Here is a 25602-nt window from a genome sequence, read left to right on the forward strand (position 1 = left end):
ACAACAAGGCTACTTTAAAGAAATACAAATCACAAATCATAAGTATGTGGAATATATCTCATCTTCACTCTGATATCCATCTACACAGTGTTCCTCAAGGATTTTAATGAGAGTTGCCGGTGTGCTATTTGGATCCAACAAAGTAACTAGAGGGACATTCACACCACTTTCATTGAAGATAAGATTCTGCAGAGTCATGGCTAACATTGAATCAATGCCTAAATTTAAAAGATGAACATCATCATTCAGCTCATCCATCTCAATACCAGTCGTTTCACTAATCATGAACCTCAGATAATCACGTGGTGAAGATAATTTCTTGGGTTGTTCAGGTCTAGTGAAATTCACTCCAGCTTTACTAATAGCTTCCTGTGCTATTTTGAACAAGCGTACATTCAGTGTTTTGTTCTGACTGAGAACGTTATTCCAGTTGTGTTTAAAATTGAATTTGCATACGACCTGTTGAGGTTTGTTGATTACGAGGCACTGCTCAAGACTTTCATGGATTTCTGGAATCTCCAAAAGCATGATTCCCCTTGCCTCCAGAAATTTTTGGATATGGTCTTTGTTCAACAAAAGACCAAGATTCAAAGCTCCCCAATTAATGGACTGTCCAGAAAGCCCAATGTTTCTGCGATACTGACAGAAGGTGTCCAAGAATGTATTAGCCGCAGCGTAATTAGTTTGTGAGGCATTGCCAATGAAGGCAGCAATGGAGGAATAGCAAACAAAGTAATCCAGATTACACTGTATGGTAGCACGGTGAAGGTTTATCACTCCATTCACTTTTGGCCTCATGACTTTCTCATAAAGAGTTTTGTCAAGACGTTCAATCAACCCATCGTGCAAGACAACTGCACTGTGGAATATCCCTTTGATGGGACAGGATGGAAATAGTTTTCCAATATTATCGATTGTCTGGTCCACTTGCTTAGATACAGAAACATCACACGGCAGAGATTTAATGACAGAACCATAATGGGAACTGACCTGACTTATCTCTTGTTGCATCAGAGGGTTTGGGTTACTCCTAGACAGAATTACAATGTTTCCTCCTCCTTTCTGAGCAATGAACTTTACTGTCTCAAAGCCCAACCCTGTTAGACCACCTGTGACAATGTAGACTGAATTTGCCTTGAATAGACTGTGTCTGGGCACCACTGGAATGTCAGATAGCTGGTTCTTGGCTTTACTGTTCAGAATGATAATGGGTAGGATGTGGCATCTGAAGTATGATTGGGATTCTTTTACAGACAGAAGACCAGTGTCTTGATAATTCACTCTTTGAGCAACTGTTGTGTCAAAAGACAACCAATTTCTGTCCAAATGCATGGATTTCAACCAGCGATAGATCTGTGGCATTTGCGTTTGCAGAGACCCTTTTTGCATTATCTGGGACATGAGGAGGGCATGGAAGCGGGCTTCCTCATTAGTACCTTGGAATGTTGTAGTATTGAATGGAAATTCTGTCTTGTTGTCATAGACAAGAACAATGTCTTTGATGCCTCTAATACTGCTAGCTCTTTCTGCAGTTTCTACATTATAAGGAGGTAGAAGAACAGCTCCCACAACCTCAGAAAAATCACAAGACAGCTGATCAGCCTGCGTGCTAACTCTGACATTCCATCCTGATTTGTTTGCAATAGCAATTAACACATTCATTAAAGCTGAGTCAGGAACAGTGGAGAAAATACCCAGTTTACATTGCTGTTTAGCTTTGGGCAAAGCCTCATGTAAGATCTGCCAAGCCAGTACCATGTAAGAGACACAAGGGATTTTGTCCAAGAATGAAATACTTTTTGCTTTGTAGCAAACAGATGCAGGGAGAACTACTTTAGAAGTGGCAACCACAGGGTAACAAGTCACAATGTGATCACCAACTTTAAATTTCCTGACATCTTTACCTATAGCTGTGACAGTGCCACTGAAGTCAAGGGCTAAGAGCTTATGGTTTTCATTTGTGTGCTTGTTCCAATACAATGTCTGACCATAATTCAGGTCAGAAATACTGACTGGAAAGTAATCTGATGAATGAACACAGATTTTACTGAGATGAAGCTCAATGTTTTTTTCTTTAATCGGGTTAATGGATTTATCCATTTGAGCCGCTGACACATTTGCCATTTTATATGGGTCAGATGTTTGCAAGATGAAGACTTCTTCATCCAACATATGAAGGTTTCTTGAAGAGATTGGCATGGTTGGCAAATGTGTGTGGGTGATTTCGGGTTGGAGAATTTTGCCCTCTTTCACTACTAGCTCTGGGTATTTGTTACAGGGGTATGATCTGAGGACCTGAACAAAAGCATTGATGTTTTCAAAAGACGTAGAACCCATGTCAATCAGCTGGAAGGAAAGTTCTGGCAACTCAGCTGCACATGCTCTTGTCATGCCAGACAGAACAAACCCAGGGTTTATGTGGTCCACTAAGGTCTCAGATGACCTATAGGTTATTACTCTGATAACACCTGGGAAATCAAGTGCTTTAAGATATTGGACAAGTTTTCGGAAAATCTCACAACACCCTACCATACTGTCTAAGACTTTCTCTGATTCAAAGGAGGTTTGGTCTGAATCACCCCACATGAACAAAATTTCCTGGAAGTATTTCTTTACATTTGAAATTTTTAGTTTTGACAAAAGGAATTCAACTCCATCTTCTAACAGTATGTTACCTTTTGAAGAAGACACATATCTAGATGTTGGGTCCAAGTACTGTTGCAAAGCTTTAGAAATCCCTACCTGGTCAGAAAATACCAATGCTTTAATCTGTGTATCAAATTCGGAAACTTCAGAGATGACACTGAAATTGTTGTGGAAGAAGTACTCCTTGACTACTTGGGGACGACTTCCAAGCATTATGATCCTTACATGCTTCAGTTCAACTAACACCCTACCGTGTTTGTTAGCTAAGCAGCCACAAACGTCAAAATCATCTTCTCCAACATGTACTGCTCTCAGATATACGACCATCTCCTCTTGCAATGGTTCAAATACGGTCAGGCTGCCTATTTGTGCAGGATATTGGGGTCTTGTTGATACACCCCCTACAGTTGCAAGAACAAGTTGCATGACGTAATCCAAGACCACAGGGTGAATGTGATAGTTGTGTAATTGAGGCAGTAATTCCTTTGAGACCTCCACAACAGATATAGCCTCTCTAAATTCTTCCCCACAATAAACATCTGCATTATTTCTGAAGACAGACCCATACTCAAATCCTGCCTGACTTAGAAGTTTGTAGAGCTCTTCAGTAGTCATGTGGAATGTGCATCTTTTGGAAATACAATCTAATGAAATGAACTGTTCTTCAGGTGTCCTACCTGGTTTTGCTTCGACTGTGCCAAATGCGTAGACTGCAGAAGTAGACTGTATTTTGAAATTGCATGTGTTATCAGCCAAATGGTCTGAATGATCCAGCTGTACATTTATTTCTTGGGCCTTCTGGGTGAAAACGAATGGACTCTGGAATTTTACGCTGAGCTGCAGGGAACTTAGTGGAACCTTAGGTTTTACATGTTCCATATACGTTGCTAAGCCCAACTCTACATAAAACGCCCCTGGAATTATAGAAACACCACTGTGTTTGTGTTCTTGCAGGAAGGCCAATGATTCAGATGATAAATCACAGCTGAACACTGAACTGTCTGTACCCATTTGTGTAGCTACTGGATGGTAGCCAGTGGGACTGATCAACTGCATATTCAAAGCAAAGATATCACTCTTCACGTCATCAAACTGATATCGTGGGTGGGGAATTGGTTCAGTCTCAAAACCTTTGTAGAACATTTCCCAGTCCACTTTGACCCCGAATTCAAACAGTTTGGAAACAGCTGCAAGCATTGTCTCATGGTCTTTATCAGGCTGCACTGAGGGAATCACTGTAAAATCATTTCCCAAGGTCTCACTGATGTACCTCTGCAAAGATCTTCTTGGACCAATTTCAACAAATATCACACTCCTTTTGTTTTTAGCTGCTGACTTTACAGCTTGTTCAAATTTAACTGGTTCTCTGACATTCTTTGCCCAGTATTCACCACTAATAAAATCTGAGGAACCCAAACTAACACCTGTAACTGTTGAAAACAGTTCTGTCTCCAAATGATGTGCCTGCAATGAGTCTATACTCTCTTTCACTTTGGATAAAATGGGATCCATCTTGTGACTGTGGTATGCTGCAGGTACATCTAAAATGCGAAGGAACAAATCTTTTCCAGTGGCTGAGTTTTTCAAATTCTGATGCAACCTGTCAATGTCATCTGCATCTCCTGAGACGGTGCAAGACTGAGGGCTATTATAAGCAGCAAGACAAACCGTTCCTGAATGAAATTTTTCAAGAATTTTCAAGACTTCAGAAACAGCCATATTACTGATTACCAACATCTTCCCTCCTGTCACAGTGCATTGCAAAGAACTGCGATAGTGGATGACTTTCACTGCATCTTCAAGTGACAGTAATCCGGAACAATGAGCTGCAGCAACCTCTCCAATAGAGTGCCCCAATACAGCATCAGGACTGATGCCCCAATGTTTCAGAAGTTTAACAACAGCAACCTGAATAGCAAACAGAAGAGGCTGGACAATCTTTGGATCAGACAGCTCTGCACTTTTCTCATACTCACTTTCAAGCATCTCTATCAGATTTAAACTTCTATAGCTTCGTAACAGTGTTTCAATCTTCATGATTTCCTCTCTGAAAACTGGCTCTTGTTTTAGGAGCTGCTTGCACATACCCTGATATGTAACACCATTGCCACAAAACACAAAAACTAATGAATCTGTCCTAGACGTTACAATTTTTCTTTCTACAGAAGCAGAAAGTTTCTCTTGCAGATCTGCTAATGATGTTGTTTGAAATACTCTCCTGTATTTGTGTTTCAAGTGACTTCTTCTACATGCGGATGTGTAGAGTAAAGCCTGTAGATCCAATATTTTCCCTGAACTGATCTGTTCTGCAGTATCTTCAATAATATTTTTCATGGATATTTCTGAGGCTGCTGAGACCACAAAATACTGATGGGATTTGCTTATCAGCTGAGTTTTTGGCTTTTTTGATTGCACATATTGTCTGACAAGAGCATGTGCATTTGTTCCACCAAACCCAAAATTATTGATTCCTGCCAACCTCTCTCCTCTGTGGTCACTGATCCATTTTTCTGCTGTGGTGGGGATTTTCATATTGAGAGATTCAATATCTATGCTGGAGTTTTCCATGGAGTGGAACAATGATGGCACGATGGTTTCATGCTGCATCATCAAAAGAACCTTTATGAGCCCTGCAACACCTGCAGCAGATTCCGTGTGTCCAATATTGCTTTTAACAGAACCAATGATGAGTGGTCCTGACTTTTGAGGTCTTGCTTTGGCAATGACCTTTGATATGCTACCTGCCTCTATTGGATCTCCAATTGGAGTCCCAGTCCCATGAGCCTCAATGTACTGGACACTAGTCAGATCAGTCTCTGTTGAGTAGATTTTTCTAAGCAGCTCCTGCTGCTGTACCATGGATGGTTTGGTGATTGGACTAACGCTGTGGCCATCTTGATTTACTGCAGTTTTGATGACGATACCCCAAATATGATCATGGTCTTCAAGAGCCTGTTAAAATCCAAACAACATATGGGTGTTTCTTACAGTAGATTATCATGAGGTACATTGCTGTCACAGTGCTAAATTTATATGAAACAATCTTTTTATTTACTTTTTTTAGCGGTTTTAATAGAATGACCCCACATCCTTCTCCTCTGCCATATCCATTTGCTTTGTTGCTAAACGGCTTACTCGTTCCATCAGAGGAGATCATTTTTGCCTTAGAGAGTGTTACAAAAAGGGTCGGCTCCAATATGCAGGTCACACCACCACACAAGGCCATATCACAATCTCCTGTTGAGTGGAGTACAAATAAACACAAAACTTAAGGGGGTGGGGGAACCCTAATGGCTAATAATTTGTTTGATTTAATTCAAAAGCAAAACACAAATGATACATCTAATGTCTTTACTAGGGATGTAACGATGCACTGTGAGCTGGCAGAAAATTGATACAAATATAAGATGACTGTCTTTAGAAAAGTTGAGACTTTTTGCCTCTGTCTAATGTATTTGTAGGGTTCATAACACAGGGTTGCTTTGTTAAAGCGGTACCCAAGGACAAACTGTATCATTGGTGTTTCATAAGTGCCACCTGCTGTCAGAGAGTGAATTTGCTTCTTATTCAGCTCATCTGCTGTTTTTGTTTCATTTAGATATATTTTGTGTAGTATATTTTCATAACACTAAAGTCAGACCAGGTTGCTTCAATTTTCAGAATTATACAATCTCATTTAGATTAAAAACTTCTCATGCTGCATGTATACTGCATGTATGCTGCATTTATTGTAATTAAAATACAGGGGTTGCCTCTAATTTTAAATGGAAAGAGCACAGACAAAGCCTTCGTTTATTTATATCAACATATTTATTTTGTTATTTATTTATTTGAATTAGGGGTTTTTTTTTTTTTTAAATCAGTTTAGTTTTATTTTACATTTTTAATTACACAAAGAAATTTTAAACATTTTGTCCCAGCATACCAAAATAAAAGAAGAATTTCTAATTTTGAATTTGTCTTAAATCTCATTTTGTAAAAAAAAAACTTTGAGAATCGTATCATTAAAATCAGTATTGTGAATCGTATCACATGGTGAGTTGAGTGAATCATTACATCCCTAGTCTTTAGCACAGTACTTTATGTTAGTACACATACATTATACAATGTGCAATCTTATTAAAATGTGCAAATAAAAAAAAATTATCGTGGCATAGTGATTAGAGAGTATGACGCCTAAGGTTGTGAGTTCGAGTCTCGGGCTGGCGATACCACGACTTAGGTGCCCTTGAGCAAGGCACTGAACTCCCAACTGCTCCCCGGTCGCTGCAGCATAAATGCTCCATGTATGTGTTCACTGCTCTGTGTGTGTGCACTTTGGATGGGTTAAATGCAGAGCACAAATTCTGAGTATGGGTCACCATACTTGGTTTAATGTCACGTCACATAGGTTGATCCACAGGGTTTGCATACATATTTTTGAAGACTACCTTGTTTTATGGCTTGAGTAGCTAAGTGAAGGGCGACGAGGGATGAAGAGCAGGCACAGTCAATGGATAGTGAGGGGCCAGTGAAGTTGAAGATGTATGAGATGCGGTTGGCAGCTATGCTCATAGCAGCACCAGTGGCATTGGTGTGATCTATGTGTTTCGGATTGATCCTCACACTTGCCAGCTCAAAGTCTCTGTTCATTAGGCCTGAAAAACAAGCAAACAAAAAACATGTTAGCTGGTGATATATGTTTCTATCCATAGCCACTGCACTGTTTTTATCAATAGCAACCTGAGGTGAAGAGCCTTCCTCAAGGCAACAATAGGCTTTGACAAGCAACATTTCAGCATAACTATTGGTACGGTGAGCTAAAGGAATTAAAGCACATTAGCACATACTGAGGTCAGCACAAGTAAGATCCCTCTTGTGAACTGGGAAATCTTGGAGGAAATCTATCTGCTACCTAGCAACGCATCTTAACCAGAGGTAGCTCCGAAGGTTCTTATGCAGCAAGGCCATAAACTTTTTCACTGAGATGAAAAGACATCAAAAATTACTTTTTTAATGTATATTATATTTAACTCGAATGTTACCCAAAAATACTCCTGTTCGCATTCCACTGGCCTTTTCCATTGGAATCCCAGCATCCTCTAATGCTCTGTAGGTGCACTGCAACAGAAGTTTGTGCTGAGGGTCCATGGTGATTGTTTCAGCATTAGAAATGCCAAAGAACTTGTGGTCAAACTCGTTCAAGCTACACAGAATAAAAGGTAATGGGGTTAGGTGCAAAGGAAGCTGTTAAAATAGCCACAAGATTATCAACAACTTTGAAATAAGAGTGCAAGGTTTATCTGTCAGTCAGGTGCATGAAAGTTACGTTCATTATTATAGAATCAGTAGACAAAGGGTGCATTTTCTTTCAGAATCATTATCATCGCTGATAGGATGGAAAAATATAATACTGAAGCATTTTAATTGAAAGAAGCTCACATCATGCAAATGTGTGACATAAATATTACCCTATACAGTTAAAACAAAATAATACATTTAAAGTCTTTAAATATTGGGAAGTCGTGGCCTAATGGTTAGAGAGTCGGACTCCCAATTGAAAGGTTGTGAGTTCGAGTCCCGGGCCGGCAGGAATTGTGGGTGGGGGGAGTACATGTACAGTTCTCTCAATACCACAACTTAGCTGCCCTTGAGCAAGGCATCGAACCCCCAACTGCTCCCCGGGCGCCGCAGCATAAAGGGCTGCCCACTGCTCCGGGTGTGTGTGTGTGTGTTCACTGCTCTGTGTGTGTGCATTTCGGATGGGTTAAATGCAGAGCACAAATTCTGAGTATGGGTCACCATACTTGGCTGAATGTCACTTCACTCACTATTGGCTTACTTAAATGTCTACATATGCCATGTATCATGTCATAACATCATTAAGAACTAAGATCTAACAATGGACAAATTAGTTTTGTGTGTTTATGTGTGTGTGTGTTCACTGCTCTGTGTGTGCACTTTGGATGGGTTAAAAGCAGACCACAAATTCTGAGTATGGGTAACCATACTTGGCTGAATGTCAGAAAAAAAATCCTGAACACTCTGTTGATTAACCCAAACCTTGCTTACTAGAGGTATGCTGGTCTCATAACGGAGTAATTCAGTCAACTCAGAATATGTTCACGGTTAACACACAAGACATTCTCAATGGAACTATGGATTGATTGAAATGGACGATAACTGGTATTATTTTATATTTTTCTAATTTTTCGTTTTGTTTAATCACTGAAAATAAAATGTATATTGTTTGTTTGATGCTGAGTAATAATACATATGATATACTTAAACTTTTTTTTATTGGAGAAAAATATAGAATACAGATAAGCTTAACATAATTAAAATCAGAAGTTCCTCCTAATTTTCCTTATACAAAGTCTAACCAAGTTATAGTTCTTTCTGCAACTATATATTTGTACATACACCTGCAGTGCATACAAAATAAACATCACAATCCTACACATACAAACTAAGTATACACTGTACATGCAGACATGTGCACATATTTTCTAACATACTATGCAGATAGTCCTAAAACAAAACAATTCTACAACCCCCCACCCCACCGACCATTCACCTAACCTCCCACCCACCCACTCTGTCTGCCTGGTATGCGCCACATAGGGAAGAATATCAAAAATCAATAAAAATACATAAAACAGGCGGATTGGATCTAGGTCCAAATCAAATTACGTCAACATCCCTTTCTTTCAAGTCTCATCTGCCTTCTTCCCCTAAATACTTTATAAAGGGTTCCAAAGTTTTAGAAAACTGTAGTCTCTTATTCATTAGACAAAGCCGTATACACTCCAAATGTAATGTGTTTGTGAGTTCGTCAAGCCACATCTGGAAAGGAGGTGGCAGTTTATTTTTCCAGAATGTTAAAATAAGCTTTTTGGCTGTTAAAAGTCCATAGGAAAGTTATCGTTGTTGATACTTGGACAGACATAGCTCATTTCTTGAAACTTGTTCTTCAAACACGATTAAAAACTTGTCGGGTTCAATGTTGCATAATAATTATAGAGATGACACCAAAAATCTTGCACAAAAAGCTTTGAAGACTGGGACACAATGCATAGCTGTGAAGCAGAGTCGCATCAGCCGTCCTGCATTTATCACATTTTGGAGAGACACCTGGAAATATTCTAGACAATTTTTTCTTTAAGTATTGTAGTCTGTGCAAGATTTTGAATTGGATAAGGTAGTGTCTGGAGTTTATAGAACATCTATTAATCTCTTCCAAGCTATCCGCCCATAACTCATTGGAAATTTCTGACCCTAATTCTTCCTCCGATAAACTTTTGATTGAAAATGTAGCAGGTAAGTGGGAAACCAGGAGAGTATTATAAATGCTGGAAATAATTTTTCCTTTACCAAAATAGTCCCTGAGGCAGGCTATGGGAGTTAGTAAAGGTAACGTCTTCACTCCAAAATGCATTCTAATTTGTTTCCAAATACGAATAACACTGCTAATGACAGGACAGCTTCCGTAAATTTCTTTTTTACAGCTTGTTGCTGAAAGAATCACAGCACCGAGATTGTACGGGGTACATTCGTCTTGTTCTAGTCTGAGCCAGTCAAGTTGTCCACTTTTATCATTTAGTATTATTGATACAATTCTAAGGTTAGCCGCCCAGTAATTGCAGCAGAAGTCTGGAAAGGCTAGACCCCCTACATTTCTAGGTTTGGAGAGATGTAGTTGTTTAATTCTATGGTTTTTATAATTCCAAATAAAGGGTAAAATAATTGAATTTAGTTGCTTAAAAAAGGATTTTGAAAGAAATAGAGGGATGTTTTGTAACAAATATAATAAGTGCGGGAGAAAAATCATTTTGATGGCATTTTTTCTGCCGATTAACGAAATGGGAAGAGTCCTCCAAAACTGAATATTTCTTTTTATTTTTTCTAATAGGGAGGCATAGTTGGCTTCTTGTAGCAAGCTATATTTCCTGTTTATAACAATTCCTAGGTAGGTAAATCTGTCTTTAGCTATTTTAAACCAAACTGGGGAAAACTTGTGAAAGATCCTTAAGCCCAACTGGCATAAGTTCACTTTTGTTTAGATTAATTCTATAGCCTGAAAATTAGCCATATTGTTCAATCACTTTTAAAAGTACAGGGAAACTAGATACGGGTTTAGTCACATATAATAAGACGTCATCTGCGTGTAAAGAAATGTTATTTATAGTTGTTTTAGTACAGAGCCCATGAGTTCTGTCATCAGAGCGCATGGTTTCCGCTAGAGGCTCAATGGCAAGGGCAAAAAGAAGGGGGGAAAGTGGGCAGCCTTGTCGGGTACCCCTAAATAAAGCAAAAGATGGTGATAAAATTCTATTTGTGAGTATACATGCCCTAGGGTTTTTATATAAAATTTTAAGCAAAGTGATGAATTTCTATCCTACTTGGAATTTCTGTAGCAGAGCAAAGAGGTAAGTCCACCCAACCTGGTCAAAAGCCTTTTCAGCATCTAAGGACAAGATCACCAGATCAGATTGATTAGTTTGGGAACAGTATAAAATATTAAAGAACGACGAAGATTATTAAAAGAACTACGACCTGAAACAAATCCAGTCTGATCAGGATCCACTAGTTTTCCTAAAAGTGTATTAAGTCAAGTGGCTAATGTCTTTGCTAAAATTTTTTGGTCCACATTAATGAGAGATATTGGCCTATACCCTCCTACCTCCTCTGGATCCTTGCCCTTCTTAGGTAGAACTGTGATTATCACTTCATTAAACAACTGAGGTAGTCGTCCCACCTCAAAAGCCTGGAAGAACATTCTAAGCATATAAGGTCCCAATAGATTGTTAAATGTTTTATATACCTCACAAGGAATTCCGTCAGGGCCGGGTGATTTACCCCCTTTAAGTGATTTTATGGTGTTCTTTAATTCATCTAATGTTAAATTGTAACGCCACATCAGCAGAGGGAGCCCTCACCAGAGTATTGACTGTTCACCACTCCCTCTACTTTTACAGTCATTTCCTGTTTGGGACTATTTAACATGTGCCAGCATGTTACTTCACTGCGAAGTATTGCCAGTTTACCTGCCTTACCAAGCGTTTTCCTTGTGAGTATTCTGACTGCCTGTTTGTTCACGATTCTGCCTGTTACCTCGTTCACGTCTCTAGGATTGCCCTTTGGATTTACTGCTTGATTGGACTGATGTTTTTGTTTGACCTGTTCGCCTGCCTACTCCTCTCTGCCTACTGGATAACCACTGTGTATGTTGAAAGATCGGACTGCCCTTACGGTATTGACACTTTGCCTGGTTACACGACTCTGATTGTAAGATCTTCCTTTAATTAACTCCTGCAAATGGGTTCACATTCTGCCTCAGCCTCTTCGTTACATACTTCGCCTCAACTGAATCCAGCAGAAGTTACTAACATGCAAGCGGCGTTCGCTTATCAAAGTGAAGTCTTAAAGGGGTACCAAGATCAGTTGAGTAAACTTCAAGCAGTCAACGAGCACTTGACGAGCTACATCCAGTCACTTCCATCAACCACGCCTAGAGCGGTGAGTTTTGCACTACCCGATAAATTTGATGGTTCTGCTGATAGATGTCGGGGCTTTATTCGTCAAGTGAAGATTTATTTCGACAATCAGGAAGACAAGTTTAACTCTGACGAAAAGATATGTGCCGTCATAATGTCCTTGTTGTCTGGGAAAGCGATTGACTGGGCTGCAGCTGATTGGGATATTGACATGAGATTCAGACGATCCTTTGACTATTTCCTGCAACAACTTCGAGGAGTGTTTGAATATCCCGCAGGGGGCAAGGATATATCAACTCAACTTCTGCAAATGTTGCAAGGAAACAGAACAGTCGCAGAGTACGCCATCTTGTTTCACACCCTCGCTGCTCAGAGTGGGTGGAATGACGTTTCCCTAAAAGCCGTATTCCAGAGTAGCCTCAACACGGATCTCCAGGCAGAGCTTGTATGTAAAGGAGAAAATTCATCGTTTACTGACTTCGTCAAACTTGCAATCAGGATGGATAATTTGATGAGACAGACGAGGAAGGTATGTGAAGGAAATACTGCCTGTTATCCCGACTGTAATTAAAACTATAATGCTCGAAGAACCCATGCAAGTCAACTTTACCAAACTTTCGGAAAGTGAACGAGCACGGTGATGCCATCTCCATATCTCTTTCTACTGTGGTGAACCAGGCCATCGTTGTCAGAGAGGTCCACACAAGGCCCAGAAGCCCATTTTGGTAAATATGGAACACTTGTCAATACCAAATAATCAATCCTTCAAACTACCCCTTACCTTGAAAACTGAAGAACTGTCCATCTCATTGACAGCAATGATCGACTCCGGAGCTGCATTAAATCTCATTCATGAAGATATCGTCAAGAAGTATAACTTACCCATCCAACCATGTAACCCACCCATTAAGATCAAAGCCATCAACGACACAGCAATCGGAACTGGAATAATTCAACAAACCAAGACACTTACGTTGCAAGTGGGGTTATTTCACCAGGAGTCCATATCCTTCTATGTCGTTAACTCTCCTAAACATGAAATCATCCTCGGATTCCCATGGCTGTCCATTCGCGACCCCGTCCTGTCCTGGCATCAGGGTGAGTTGACCAAGTGGTCAGCCTTTTGTGAAAATCGCTGTTTCTCGTCAGTCCCCCAGCCATGCTGTATCACTAGTGTTGAAAGTCCCTCAAGTACCAAGACTGTCAATATTCCCCCTGTTACGATGACCTAGCAGAGGTCTTTAGCAAAACTAAGGCAACACAACTACCACCTCATCGTCCCTGGGACTGTAGTATTGATTTACTCCCCAATGCCATGCCTCCCAAGACTTGTGTGTATCCCTTGTCTCGTACAGAATCCCAAGCCATGGAGGATTATATTGATGAGGCCCTGAGTTCAGTACTCATCCGACCTTCCACTTCTCCAGCTGCAGCAGGGTTCTTCTTTGTGGAGAAAAAGGACGGAGGACTTAGATTGATTATCGGGGATTAAACAATGTCACAATAAAATTCCGCTACCCTTTGCCATTGGTCCCTTCAGCTCTGGGACAGCTCTGAGAAGCAAGGGTTTACACCAAACTGGACCTACGAAGTGCATACAACCTTATTCGCATCAAAGAGGGCGACGAGTGGAAGACTGCCTTCCTCACCACTAGGGGGCACTATGAGTATCAGGTCATGCCGACCTTGCCAACGCACCCGCTGTTTTCCAGTCCTTTATAAATGAAATCTTCCGTGACTTGCTGAACCAGTACATAATTGCTTTTTCTTTATTTAAATCTACCCTTTACTGTGCCAATTTGTTAGTCAGAAAAATATTAGACTACCTTAAAAGTATGGCTTAATTTAACAGACCTGTGTGTATGCATTTTATATCACTAGTGCAGTGTCCGTTCTTGGACCAAGCCCTGCCCGCGTGAGGTGCGCTGCTTCCCGCTCGCGCTGTTTTGACTGTAGTTTACTAAAAGTTTATTAAATCTGAATGTGTCGCGTCTTGCGTGTCCATCTATATTGCATCAAATGCGACACTACACTCCCTTGTGAAGTCGATTGGATGAACGGTTCTCGAAATAATAAAAATGCAAACGGACATACAGACACAGATTCTCTCTCTCCGATGCTTCGAATAGTCGATGTTCATTACTACCGAAGCTCAAAAAATGGTATTCTAACCAGCCCTAAACTTTTTCCTCTTACAAGGCTATTCCTGAATTCAGTATTATTCTGGGGGCCGTATGGAAATCTCTGGCGGGCCGGATTTGGCGTTGCATGCATTAGGCAGTGTTAGGTAAATGGTTAGTTCACCGAAAAATGAAAATGATGTCCTTAATAACTCACCCTTCTGTCGTTCCAAACCTGTAAGACCTCCGTTTATCTTCGGAAAACAGTTTAAGATATTTTAGATTTAGTCCGAGAGCTCTCAGTCCCTCCACTGAAGCTGTGTGTACGGTCTACTGTCCATGTCCAGAAAGGTGAGAAAAACATCATCAAAGTAGTCCATGTGACATCAGAGGGTCAGTTAGAATATTTTGCAGCATCGAAAATACATTTTGGTCCAAAAATAGCAAAAACTACAACTTAATTCAGCATTGTCTTCTCTCTTCCATGTCTGTTGTGAGAGAGTTCAAAACACAACTGTTTTTTTTCTCGAGTCAAGAACCGTTTCTGTCAGACGCGTCCGAGTCGAGAACCGAGGAGCTGATGATACTGCGCATGTGTGATTCAGCGTGAAGCAGAATGACACACAGAGCGTCTGAACCGAACTGATTCTTTTGATGATTGATTCTGAACTGATTCTGTGCTAATGTTATGAGCGCGGGTAAACCGAAGGCTTGAATCAAGAGCAATCATCGCATATTACGTCATTACGTCGAGCGCAAAAGAACTGGTGGACCGTTTTCTTCAACCAGTTTATTGAATCGAACTGTCTGAAAGAACTATAGGTGATCCGAAAACCGATGCAACCGATTCTTGACTTATGAACAAGTCAATCTTTTGTTCGTTATCTGGCTCGGCTCGGTGTTCATCTTCAGTTCTCTCTTCACAGCAGTTCAGTCAGTGTACTGTTTGAGTAAATGAATTACTCCGGGATATTAATTTGTTTTAACTCAGAGGGAGTGTCAGCCACATTAAACAAGTTAACAGCTTAAGTCATTTGTGGATTAATGCGTATTGGAGATGCGAACCATTTCAAACGATTCAGTTCGATTTGGTGAACTGGTTCAAAAAGATCCGGTTACATCGAATGATTCGTTCACGAACCGGATATCACAAACTGCTTTGTTTTAAACTCTCTCACAACAGACACGGAAGAAAAGACAATGCTAAATAAAGTCGTCATTTTTGCTATTTTTGGACCAAAATGTATTTTCGATGCTTCAGAATATTCTAACTGACCCTCTGATGTCACATGGACTACTTTGATGATGTTTTTCTTACCTTTCTGGACATGGACAGTAGACCGTACACACAGCTTCAATGGAGGGACTGAGAGCTCTCGGACTAAATCTAAAATATCTTAAACTGTGTTCTGAAGATAAACGGAGGTCTTACAGGTTTGGAACGACATGAGGGTGAGTTATTAATGATATAATTTTGATTATTGGGTAAACTAACCCTTTAATGTAGCCTATTAACTAACATGAACGATACATATATTACAGTATTTATTCATTTTTCCTAATGTAAGTTATTGAGAATACTATTGTTCACTGTTAGTCCGTTAATTCAGAGTGCATTAACTGTTAACATGCACAATAGTAGCACAATAGTAATTGTTGAAATTAACATTCACTAAAATTAATAAATGCTGTATTGTAATGATACTAATAAATTTAAATAAGTAAAATGTATGCATTTAGCAGACGCTTTTATCCAAAGCGACTTACAGTGCATTCAGGCTAACATTTTTTTATACATAACATCTGTTAATTACGTTAAAAATGTTAATTTTAAACATTTAAATATATTTATATTAAAATATATTAAATATGTCCAATTTTACTGTTACTTTAAGTAAAAAGTATGTTGTGTTTTTTACACTGAACAAAAATATAAATGCAAAACTTTTTTTTTGTCTCCATTTTTCATGAGCTGAACTCAAAGATCTAAGACTTTTTCTATGTACACAAAAGGCCTATTTTTCTCAAATATTATTCACAAATCTGTCTAAAGCTGTGTTAGTGAGCACTTCTCCTTTGCCGAGATAACCCATCCTCCTCACAGGTGTGACATATCAAGATGCTGATAAGACCGCATGACTATTGCACAGGTGTGCCTTAGGCTGGCTACAATGAAAAGGTCACTCTAAAATGTGCAGTTTTATCACACAGCACGATGCCACAGATGTTGCAGGTTTTGAGGGAGAATGTTATTGGCATGCTGGCATGCAGGAATGTCTACCAGAGTAGTTGCCGGTGAATTTAATGTTAATTTCTCTACCATAAGCCATCTCCAAAGGCATTTCAGAAAATATGGCAGTACATCCAACCGGCCTCACAACCGCAGACCACGTGTAACCACACCAGCCTAGACATCCAGCATCTTCACCTTCAAGATTGACTGAGAACCAAATAATTTCTGCTCACATTTGATGGTGTCTGGCATTTTGGAGAGTTGTTCTCTTCACGGTTGAATCACGGTTTTCACTGTACAGGACAGGTGACAGACAGCATGTATGGCATCGTGTGGGTGAGCGGTTTGCTGATGTCAGTGTTGTGGATCGAGTGGCCCATGGTGGTGGTGGGGTTATGGTATGGGCAGGTGTATGTTATGGACAATGAACACAGGTGCATTTTATTGATGGCATTTTGAATGCACAGAGATACTGTGACGAGATCCTGAGGCCCATTGTTGTGCCATTCATCCATGAATATCGCCTCATGTTGCAGCATGATAATGCAGAGCCTGTACACAATTCCTGGAAGTTGAAAACATCCCAGTTCTTGCATGGCCAGCAACTTTGAGTTCAGAAATTAGGTGCAAAAAATTACTTTGTATTATTAAATAAAATAATGGATAATCATTACAAACCATTTTAAGTTTAGTTTTTTTGGCCAAGTGCATCTAGAATTTTCAGTTTCAGACCAGAATTTTCCTTTCAGTGCATCCCTAGTTTAAACATAAAAGCCTTTCAATAATACATAAATCAGGAACCTTATACATTACATCAGTTTATTAAAAGTTAAACAAAAATTACATGTTTAGGGCCCTATGAAATGTTTTATTTTTTCTTCACCATATGTTTTATTGTTACCTAATTCTGTGTTTTAGCATGTCTAATTATTTAATTACATAAAAACAACTTATTTTATTAATTGTTTTCTTACAGTAGCTTTTTTTCCCCTCATAAATCCTGTTGTGTTAAAGTTTTCTACTTATCAAATGAAGGCATAAAACACGCATTTAATTTATCTTTTATTTACTTAAAATTAAGCAAACTTTATTTTTGGTAAACAAAGGGGATTTACTATTAAAATTAAAACATGGAAGAGATATTGTGTGATAATTCCTTTAAAAAAATGTTTGTTTCTTTTTAGTTGTAGTAGGCCATGTACATTCTGCTGAGCAATAACAATACATTTCTAGCAAATGCTTGTCTTTAAACTAAATCAGACTTTTATTTTGACAGGTTGCCGTGAGTTCTGTGTATGCTTTAAATTTTGTCCATATGATGGTGAAATCACTTTGATAAAGGAGAGATTTGATTTTTTCTGTTTGATTTTTTATTTTTTACAGTGGATTATAAGAACTGTAGTGTTACTTGTTTAGGATTCAAAATGTTATTTGCTTTTAATTTATGTCATTATGTCCTTTTTGAGCAATCTTCTTGTACATATATTAGACCAAAATGTCAAGTTTGCCTAGTAAAACCAAATATTATACCAGCAAACTCAACATTTGATTAAAAATGAACAAACTAGGCTATAAATACTTTGTATTGTAGGCTTGGATTATTATATTATTATATAGCCTAGTGTTTATTTACTGATAGACAGTCAAAAAAACAAATTCATCAATATTTTATTTATAACAGGGTTTTATTTATAAAATAATAACACACCACAGATCCTGAAGAAACAGTTACAAAAACACAGTGTCAGAATAGCGTATGGGTCTGTCACGTGATTAAGGAACGACTCGACTCGAAAGACTCATGAGATGAACTAATCAATTCTCTTTCCACCTCGGACTGCATTGGTTTAGGCATATGGGTCTGTCACGTGATTAAGGTACGACTCGGCCCGAAAGACTCATGAGATGAACTAATCAATTCTCTTTCCACCTCGGACTGCATTGGTTTAGGCATATGGGGCTGTCACATGATTAAGGTACGACTCGGCCCGAAAGACTCATGATATGAACTAATCAATTCTCTTTCCACCTCGGACTGCAATGGTTTAGCGTATGGGTCTGTCACGTGATTAAGGTACGACTCGACCCGAAAGACTCATGATATGAACTAATCAATTCTCTTTCCGGCTCGGACTGCATTGGTTTAGGCATATGGGGCTGTCACATGATTAAGGAACGACTGGACACGAAAGCCTCATGATATGAACTAATCAATTCTCTTTCCACCTCTAGACTGCAATGGTTTAACATATGGGTCGGTCACGTGATTAAGGTACGCCTCGACCCGAAAGACTCATGAGATGAACTAATCAATTCTCTTTCCACCTCTAGACTGCAATGGTTTAACATATGGGTCGGTCACGTGATTAAGGAACGACTCGACCCGAAAGACTCATGATATGAACTAATCAATTCTCTTTCCGGCTCGGACTGCATTGGTTTACCGTATGGGGCTGTCACGTGATTAAGGAACGACTCGACCCGAAAGACTCATGAGATGAACTAATCAATTCTCTTTCCGGCTCGGACTGCATTGGTTTACCGTATGGGGCTGTCACGTGATTAAGGAACGACTCGACCCGAAAGACTCATGAGATGAACTAATCAATTCTCTTCCCGGCTCGGACTGCATTGGTTTAGCGTATGGGTCCGTCACGTGATTAAGGTACGACTCGACTCGAAAGACTCATGAGATGAACAAATCAATTCTCTTTCCGGCTCGGACTGCAATGGTTTAGCGTATGGGTCTGTCACGTGATTAAGGAACAACTCGACCCGAAAGACTCATGAGATGAACTAATCAATTCTCTTTCCGGCTCGGACTGCATTGGTTTAGCGTATGGGTCTGTCACGTGATTAAGGAACGACTCGACCCGAAAGACTCATGAGATGAACTAATCAATTCTCTTTCCGGCTCGGACTGCATTGGTTTAGCGTATAGGTCTGTCACGTGATTAAGGAACGACTCGACCCGAAAGACTCATGAGATGAACTAATCAATTCTCTTTCCGGCTCGGACTGCAATGGTCTAGCGTATAGGTCTGTCACGTGATTAAGGAACGACTCGACCCGAAAGACTCATGAGATGAACTAATTGCAATGATATAAACTCTAATAATCATCGGGAAGAAGGAGGCGGGAACCGGCGGACAATCAAAAACATTTTAATAACAAAATAAACACAAAACACAACTAAAAGCCCAGGCCTGGTCCTCTCTCGTCCTTCACTGTCGTTGCTCCAGTTTTATATCCTTCCATCTCCTCCATGGGCCTCGAGACCGGTGGGACGAACAGGTGTAGTTCATCTCCAATCACTCCCCCGGCCTCGCTCCCATGTCCCTCGGCCCCGCCCCACTCGTCACACTAATCAATTCTCTTTCCGGCTCGGACTGCATTGGTTTAGCGTATGGGTCCGTCACGTGATTAAGGTACGACTCGACTCGAAAGACTCATGAGATGAACAAATCAATTCTCTTTCCGGCTCGGACTGCAATGGTTTAGCGTATGGGTCTGTCACGTGATTAAGGAACAACTCGACCCGAAAGACTCATGAGATGAACTAATCAATTCTCTTTCCGGCTCGGACTGCATTGGTTTAGCGTATGGGTCTGTCACGTGATTAAGGAACGACTCGACCCGAAAGACTCATGAGATGAACTAATCAATTCTCTTTCCCATGGGCCTCGAGACCGGTGGGACGAACAGGTGTAGTTCATCTCCAATCACTCCCCCGGCCTCGCTCCCATGTCCCTCGGCCCCGCCCCACTCGTCACACTAATCAATTCTCTTTCCGGCTCGGACTGCATTGGTTTAGCGTATGGGTCCGTCACGTGATTAAGGAACGACTCGACCCGAAAGACTCATGAGTTGAACTAATCAATTCTCTTTCCGGCTCGGACTGCATTGGTTTAGCGTATAGGTCTGTCACGTGATTAAGGAACGACTCGACCCGAAAGACTCATGAGATGAACTAATCAATTCTCTTTCCGGCTCGGACTGCATTGGTTTAGCGTATGGGTCTGTCACGTGATTAAGGAATGACTCATCCCGAAGACTCATGATATGAACTAATCAATTCTCTTCCCGGCTCGGACTGCATTGGTTTAGCGTATGGGTCCGTCACGTGATTAAGGTACGACTCGACTCGAAAGACTCATGAGATGAACAAATCAATTCTCTTTCCGGCTCGGACTGCAATGGTTTAGCGTATGGGTCTGTCACGTGATTAAGGAACGACTCGACCCGAAAGACTCATGAGATGAACTAATCAATTCTCTTTCCGGCTCGGACTGCATTGGTTTAGCGTATGGGTCTGTCACGTGATTAAGGAACGACTCGACCCGAAAGACTCATGAGATGAACTAATCAATTCTCTTTCCGGCTCGGACTGCATTGGTTTAGCGTATAGGTCTGTCACGTGATTAAGGAACGACTCGACCCGAAAGACTCATGAGATGAACTAATCAATTCTCTTTCCGGCTCGGACTGCAATGGTTTAGCGTATAGGTCTGTCACGTGGTTAAGGAACGACTCGACCCGAAAGACTCATGAGATGAACTAATCAATTCTCTTTCCGGCTCGGACTGCATTGGTTTAGCGTATGGGTCCGTCACGTGATTAAGGTATGACTCGACTCGAAAGACTCATGAGATGAACAAATCAATTCTCTTTCCGGCTCGGACTGCAATGGTTTAGCGTATGGGTCTGTCACGTGATTAAGGAACGACTCGACCCGAAAGACTCATGAGATGAACTAATCAATTCTCTTTCCGGCTCGGACTGCAATGGTTTAGCGTATAGGTCTGTCACGTGATTAAGGAACGACTCGACCCGAAAGACTCATGAGATGAACTAATCAATTCTCTTCCCGGCTCGGACTGCATTGGTTTAGCGTATGGGTCCGTCACGTGATTAAGGTACGACTCGACTCGAAAGACTCATGAGATGAACAAATCAATTCTCTTTCCGGCTCGGACTGCAATGGTTTAGCGTATGGGTCTGTCACGTGATTAAGGAACGACTCGACCCGAAAGACTCATGAGATGAACTAATCAATTCTCTTTCCGGCTCGGACTGCATTGGTTTAGCGTATGGGTCTGTCACGTGATTAAGGAATGACTCATCCCGAAGACTCATGATATGAACTAATCAATTATCTTCCCGGCTCGGACTGCATTGGTTTAGCGTATGGGTCCGTCACGTGATTAAGGTACGACTCGACTCGAAAGACTCATTAGATGAACTAATCAATTCTCTTTCCGGCTCAGACTGCATTGGTAGCGTATGGGGCTTTCACGTGATTAATGAACGACTTGACCCCAAGACTCATGATATGAATCAATCAATTCTCTTTCCGGCTCAGATTGCATTGGGTTTAGCGTATGGGTCTGTCACGTGATTAAGGAACAACTCGACCCGAACTATGAACTAATCAATTCTCTTTCTTGCTCAGACTGTATTGGTTTTAGCGTATGGGTATGTCACGTGATTAAGGAAAGAGTCAAAAACCTGATAGACCTGAACTATGAACTAATCCATTCTCTTTCTGGCTCAGACTGCATTGGTTTTAGCGTATGGGTCTGTCACGTGATTAAGGAATGACTCATCCCGAAGACTCATGATATGAACTAATCAATTCTCTTTCTTGCTCAGGCTGCATTGGTTTAGGCATATGGGGCTGTCACATGATTAAGGAACGACTCGACCCGAAAGACTCATGATATGAATCAATCAATTCTCTTTCCGGCTCAGATTGCATTGGGTTTAGCGTATGGGTCTGTCACGTGATTAAGGAACGACTCGACCCGAAAGACTCATGAGATGAACTAATCAATTCTCTTTCTTGCTCAGACTGTATTGGTTTCATGCTGAGTGCAAATGATCAGAACTGATGGACAACTATACCTGGGAAAAGACAACAGTAGTCCGGCGCCGAGATAAGAAAAAGAAAAAAGCCTACGTTTAGGTAGCCTACGTTTATAATCCTGTTAAACTTTTTTGGATTTGATAACATTAAGTAAATAACGTGTTTTAGTAATATCACCGCTGCATCTGCCTTGATATTCTCTGAGTTTCCATGTTCCCTTCAGAAAATTAACCATTATTTTAATACGAATAAAAACAAAACAAAACATGGTTCTTGTAGCAAGGTAACTACAGATTAGCCATGGCTTTGATACTTTAAATCGCTTCAAATAATTTACGAAGCATTCAGATAATATTTTTGTGGTAATAAAAACAGACCTAAGTGAACAAAGACCTTTTAAAATGCTATAAAATGCATTATAAAAAACAACGAGGCAATAATGATTGGTTAATTTTCACTGTTAAAATACATAATGTAATACAAAATAAACTATGTACATCAAATAGGCTATTATTACAAATGCCTACAAAGAGCACTAAAAGTCCTGATAATTGTGGTTTTAACACTTATAGGATGATCAAATCCTTGTTTAATATCGACAAAACAATTAATTTAAATATCCACTTTATCTTTAATTTGTAGCCTCTATAATTTCCTCTATAATTGTCTCTAGAAGTAAATCACAACCCTTACAAAAACTAATCCTTGGTTTTATTTTAGTTAAATTGTCTTTTGTGTCATTTCTGAATGCTTGACACTATAAAATCAATCAAACAACTGTATTAGTAAAATCATTGTCATAGGCAACTGTATATTTACAATTGTAATTATTAAAAAATACAATTTAAAGGGTTAGTTCACCCAGATAGCAAAATTATGTCATTAATAACTCACCCTCATGTTGTTCCAAACCTGTAAGACCTCCGTTTATCTTCAGAACACAGTTTAAGATATTTTAGATTTAGTCCGAGAGTCCCTCCATTGAAGCTGTGTGTACGGTCTACTGTCCATGTCCAGAAAGGTAAGAAAAACATCATCAAAGTAGTCCATGTGACATCAGAGGGTCAGTTAGAATATTCTGAAGCATCGAAAATACATTTTGGTCCAAAAATAGCAAAAACGACGACTTTATTCAGCATTGTCTTCTCTTCCGTGTCTGTTGTGTGAGAGAGTTCAAATCAGTCTGGATATCCGGTTCACGAACTAATCATTCAGTTCACCAAATCGAACTGAATCGTTTTAAACGGTTCGCGTGTCCAATACGCATTAATCCACAAATGACTTAAGCTGTTAACTTGTTTAATGTGGCTGACACTCCCTCTGAGTTAAAACAAATTAATATCCCGGAGTAATTCATTTACTCAAACAGTACACTGACTGAACTGCTGTGAAGAGAGAACTGAAGATGAACACCGAGTTGGAATCAAAACCAAATGCTTGATCATTTTACAGCCACATTATTTTTGTTATGCATTATTTGTTTTGGTTGTTTAAAAACACACAAAACATTTATCTGATTAATCGATCGATTAAGTGATCAGTATCATCAATAGCAATACTATCAAGCACAATATCACATTCAACTGAAAAATCACTATTGTCAAACAAAAAATAATTCAACTCATTTGCTTTTTCCAGTTCATCTACAACATGCAAAGATGTCTTAGTAAGTTGCATATTGGTGGCTATTTTCATCGAGTCCCATAGTTTTCAAAGAGTTTATAGTTTGTAGGTTTTCCTCTATTAACCCCCTGTGATGTTCCTTTGCTTCTTGGAGTTTCTAGTTCAACTCTTTTTGTACAGTTTTAAGTTGTAAGTGATCTCTGATCTTAAATGCTTGTTTTTTTCCTATTAATACAGTCCTTCACCTCCTTTGTGATATAAGGCTTGTTGTTGGGGTAAACTTTTATTTTCCATTTTGAAATCACAGTATAAACACAGGATTTTTTGGTATTCTGTGGTAGTTACTGTGGCATTATCCAGGCTTAGCTCCTTAGAGAAAATATCCCAGTCTGTGCAAAAAAAACAGCCTTTCAGTGTTTGAAAGTGAAAGTGACATGACATTCAGCCAAGTATGGTGACCCATACTCAGAATTTGTGCTCTGCATTTAACCCGTCCAAAGTGCACACACACAGAGCAGTGAACACACACACACACGCACACACACACACACACACACACACACACACACTGTGAACACACACCCGGAGCAGTGGGCAGCCATTTATGCTGCGGTGCCAGGGAGCAGTTGGGGGTGCTGTCTTCTGTGCTGTCTTCTGACCATACATTAATAGTTTTTACCAAGGATTTACAATTCTTTAAAGCTGTTGTGTACGAATCAGATGAACAGTATTACAGTCAGAGTTAGACAAGGGCGGTTTAGCTATGACTGTATATGCATGTTTTAAATTTCCATAGCATTTGTCCAAAGTCCTATTCTTCCTGGTATCACATTTAATGTACTGTTCAAAACCTGGAAGTGCAGTGTTTAAATTACAATGATTAAAATCTCCAATGATGAAAAGGGGTGCATTTGGGGTGCGCTGTAATTGTTCATAAACACAATTTGCCACCTGTGTCGCAGCTCGTGAGGCATTACTGTTGGGTGGTACATAAACAGAGCAAATAAGGATGTTACTAAACTCACGTGGTAGATAGAATGGCCTGAGACTTGCACATAACAGTTCTATATCAGGGTTACAGATTTTCTCCCAAACTGTGTGCTGTCTGCACCACTTGTCATTTATGTACAGGGAGAACCAACCCCCTTTGCTTTTTCCCAACAGCTGTCAGCCGACAGACAGATTTATAAACGCAAATGTATAAATTAAATTTTTACCATTTTTGAACTTGGCAAATATAATTGAACATCATAAGTCCTTTTAATGATGACGGATAAATAGAAGTCTTACCCATCAATAAGTGCTGCCTTTGCTGTGTATGTCTTCCCTGCTTTACTCTCATCTGAATCATACCATTGAGACAGATTAAACCTGTCATTTGGTATCTGAACTGCACAGTTCTCTCCATGGAGGAGGACTCTCCAGAAGTTTTCAAGTCCCTCACCTAAATTAGGCGAGAACATACAATGTAAATATAATTTAGGCCAAAATCATAACATGAACAAGTAATGAAACACTGTAAATTGATAAGAATTACCTCCAGGAAAATGGCATCCAATGCCAACAACAGCGATTTCTACATCATCCTCAATCATGTTTCATGTTCCGTGGGTGCAAATACTTTGGATTTTACAATCT

General features: G+C 39.8%; 1 protein-coding gene across 1 annotated transcript; it reads right to left on the reverse strand.

Annotated features, from left to right (window-relative positions):
* LOC132145735 (mycocerosic acid synthase-like polyketide synthase) lies at nt 1-25602 on the reverse strand. Its single transcript, XM_059556958.1, has 6 exons — nt 25502-25602; nt 25255-25408; nt 7671-7831; nt 7077-7283; nt 5702-5883; nt 1-5598 (listed from the first exon to the last, which is right to left on the reverse strand). The coding sequence occupies exons 1-6, from the start codon at nt 25557-25559 to the stop codon at nt 37-39; spliced, it is 6324 nt and encodes a 2107-aa protein (XP_059412941.1). The 5' UTR covers nt 25560-25602; the 3' UTR covers nt 1-36.

This window comes from Carassius carassius, chromosome 8 (assembly GCF_963082965.1).
Source record: "Carassius carassius chromosome 8, fCarCar2.1, whole genome shotgun sequence".
Classification (NCBI taxonomy): Eukaryota; Metazoa; Chordata; class Actinopteri; order Cypriniformes; family Cyprinidae; genus Carassius; species Carassius carassius.

Excerpts from the sequence above, each read along its gene's own strand:
- LOC132145735 (XM_059556958.1), bottom strand. The coding sequence starts at position 25,559 with ATGATTGAGGATGATGTAGAAATCGCTGTTGTTGGCATTGGATGCCAT. Across the intron at positions 25,409-25,501 it reads TGGATGCCATTTTCCTGGAG|GTGAGGGACTTGAAAACTTC; the intron begins GTAATTCTTATC and ends CGCCTAATTTAG. Across the intron at positions 7,284-7,670 it reads GCGAACAGGAGTATTTTTGG|GCCTAATGAACAGAGACTTT; the intron begins GTAACATTCGAG and ends CTTGTTTTTCAG.